At 39.7% G+C, this 3088-nt stretch overlaps 1 protein-coding gene across 1 annotated transcript; it reads left to right on the plus strand.

The window, feature by feature from the left end:
• Positions 1–1887: 1887 nt before the first annotated feature.
• On the plus strand, positions 1888–2837 carry s100w (S100 calcium binding protein W). The gene is made up of 3 exons (XM_008431739.1): positions 1888–2025; positions 2254–2402; positions 2499–2837. The coding sequence occupies exons 2-3, from the start codon at positions 2262–2264 to the stop codon at positions 2688–2690; spliced, it is 333 nt and encodes a 110-aa protein (XP_008429961.1). The 5' UTR covers positions 1888–2025; positions 2254–2261; the 3' UTR covers positions 2691–2837.
• The last annotated feature ends 251 nt before the right edge of the window (positions 2838–3088 follow it).

The raw sequence follows: 3088 nt of genomic DNA on the forward strand, positions 1-3088 counted from the left end.
AAATCAAGCTTTAACTCATCTAAAACAGACCCGCTCTTTTGGCTGCGGCCAGAACTCGTCAACAGAGAGATGAGATTTAACCTGTGGATCACTGAGGAGAGATGAGTATGTAGTCAAACATGATGCATTTGTGCTAGCGTAACAACAGCAACACATTTTGAAAAAAATAAATAAATTACTGCCCTGATAAGTGTACTCCTAAATCCTGAATCACATAAAGATAAAATCTCTTCAGGTTGTGGATTTAACCCTGAGGAGGTGCAGGAGTCCCTCTCCAGCAGTGAAACTGTAACGCATCTCCTGGACAATGTGGTGCTAAAAAAGTTTAATGTTTTTGTCTTCAGCAACATATGATATGAAGGCTTAGTTTCCTTACCCTCTCCTGCAAGGGAAATGTGATCAGTCCACAATAGGTGGAGGTAATACAGCCTGGTTAAAGAGTGAACTGATCCACAGAGGGAACTTGGTGGGGGTTAAATTGAAGTGAAAAGTGCTTCCAGCCCACTGCCTTGGAACAGAGGAGTGGAAAAATCCAGAATGAGTCACACCAAGCAGAATAAAGTAAAAAGACTCATACATGCTCAAGGGCATAGTCAGGACGGGCGCTCATTCAGGGTAGATTTTGTAACATGAAAGCTATATTTTAAAGAAGTATTTTTTAAATATTTCTGAGTTACAGTTTTTTGAAAAAGGTATTAAACCATTTTCCTTTTCTTTATGCTTCCAATAAAGCTTTGCTTTTCTTCAAACTTTAACTGCGTGTATGCAGAGGATGTTTTTAAAAGTCATAAACGTGCAGAAGCCTAACAAAAGAAGAAGCGCTCGGTCTTAAGTCTGTACATGGAATAAGGAGCATAAAACTCAGGAATAAAATCCAGCAAACACATGACACAGGAGCTGAGCGAGGCATCGTCCTTCAGATGATTATTCAGATATCAGTTTATCTGTTTACAGTTGTTTGGGAATCACCATGACAGTGGTACATGTGTTGAACTGTTCTCATTTTTTGTATTATTATTTGTATTATTGCAACAAAATTGTAATTTTGCAGACTACTTGCAGCGAAACACCTACACCTTTCTGCAAAGTCTCCTGATCCCTACTTTGTATGTTAAAGCCACAAGCTTCAACTTATTTAATGTTTTTGTCTGCCCAAGATAACGCAGTCCATAAAAAATTGCACATTGTTTTCAGAATTTTTGTAATAATAAACAGTAGAAAAATGACAGGGATATGCTCTTCTATAAGTCACTGTAAAAAATAACCTTGCACAATGAGCGTACCTTAAGTTTCAGATCCTTTTTTGAGGCCCGGATGTGTCGCTTGTTACAACAATCCAATTCTTGTGAAAATGATCACGAGGAAATGAATAAAAACCACCAGAGACCAATGCACAAAGAATCACAGTCAGAACTACAATTTCTTGGAAGCAGCAAGCCTGAAATAAAACGCAACCCTGATTTATTAGTAAATCCCCGGCCTAAATCAGATACAAAGGTACTCATCACATGCATGCACACACAGAGGTTCTGCATTGATACAAGCCCCAAACAACAAGCTTCCATTCATTTCTTCAAGATTACGCTGAGCTGGTTTTCATTAAAAGTGGAATTTTCCAGCCTTAAGTGATCAAGCTCAGTTTGTAGCAGAACTCATGCAGCTGTTTATGAGCAATATATTCAAAATGATCTGCTTATAAGAAAGGAAAATTAAAAAAAAAGCTTGTAAGTTATTTCTGTACACAGACATAAATGTTTGCCTGTTTCTGCTGGGGTGTGCTGGACACATAAAAGACACAGCTTGTGATGCTGGCCTGGGTGGAGTGAGGCGCATTTCATATGCATGAATCACTCATGGTGCGTGTGTGTGGCTGTTTTCGTTCATGTGTGTTCGTGTGAGTCACACACAGCGTTCCCCGCTGTTTAAGAGAAGGTCTTTCCTCTCAAGCCTGCGGCAGTCTCAGTTTGGGACCAAGCTGCTGACACAGGGGCGACCTCTCTTCACCTGGTGGACGCAAACTGTCAGGTGAGTACTCAGGGTGAGCTTTATGAAGAAGAAAAAAAACAAAACAGCAAAACAAAAGCATGAAGGTTATTTAATGTTGATTATAAAAAGTTGCTAAATTTTGTAGTATTTACCTTTAATTATCTTTTATTATTCCCATGTTTGCATGTATGATCAAATATTCTTAGATTAAGTTCTTTAAATCTTTTCCTTACATTTCTTGCAACTTTAAATGCTTGTTTTGTCCAGCCTCAACCATGGCCCGCATGGATCAGGTCATCACAAACATTGTGGACATTTTCATGGAGTACGCTGATGACGGTGGCAAGAAATGTCAGCTGAACAAGGAGGAGCTCAAAAAGCTCTTCGAACAGGAAATCCAGAGCCCCGACTTAAAGGTGTAGCAGCTTAATTAAGAAAATACGTGCAACGTTTGTGCAGGCCGGTGTTTTCATTGTTCCTGCTGCTGCTAACACTGTTATGTTTGCGTCCAGGATAAAATCAGTGCAGGTGACATCGAGGAAGCAATGGAGATGTTGGACAAAAACCACGACGGAGAGGTGAACTTCCGCGAGTTCTGTCGGTGTGTGACAGAGCTCGCTAAATGCTACTACCACAAGAAGACGGGAAGGGGAGGGAGAAGAGGCAGGGGGAGAAACCAGGAGGGGGAAGAGGGAGAAGGCTGAAGAAACTAAAAGGTCCAACCAAATAAGAGAAAAATACTAGATGTGGTACTGCTGACTCTTCAAGCTGCTGAAAAAAAAACAACTTTTCTTGTTTGCTGGTTTCCAAAGTAACGTGCATAATGTCTGAAAATAAATTATAGCTATGAAGTCTGACTCTGTCGTGTTTAAAGAGAGGCTCATCAAACATTCAACAGGGCTTTGTTGTGCACATGTCACTGTCTGCCCCTCCTCACAGGTCTAAGCTGGATCTGCTCTTATTTCTTTCAAATCTCTGCACTGCAAAAACTGAAATCTTAGTAAGATTAAATATCTTAAATTAAGGAGATTTTTCTTGTTTTCTTTCTGACAAGATAATTTTTCTCACCAAGAGGGATTTATGTTAGAATATTTTTCTTATT

The sequence above is a fragment of the Poecilia reticulata genome, linkage group LG16 (genome assembly GCF_000633615.1).
Source record: "Poecilia reticulata strain Guanapo linkage group LG16, Guppy_female_1.0+MT, whole genome shotgun sequence".
Classification (NCBI taxonomy): domain Eukaryota; kingdom Metazoa; phylum Chordata; class Actinopteri; order Cyprinodontiformes; family Poeciliidae; genus Poecilia; species Poecilia reticulata.

Excerpts from the sequence above, each read along its gene's own strand:
- s100w (XM_008431739.1), top strand. The coding sequence starts at position 2,262 with ATGGCCCGCATGGATCAGGTCATCACAAACATTGTGGACATTTTCATG. Across the intron at positions 2,403-2,498 it reads TCCAGAGCCCCGACTTAAAG|GATAAAATCAGTGCAGGTGA; the intron begins GTGTAGCAGCTT and ends GTTTGCGTCCAG.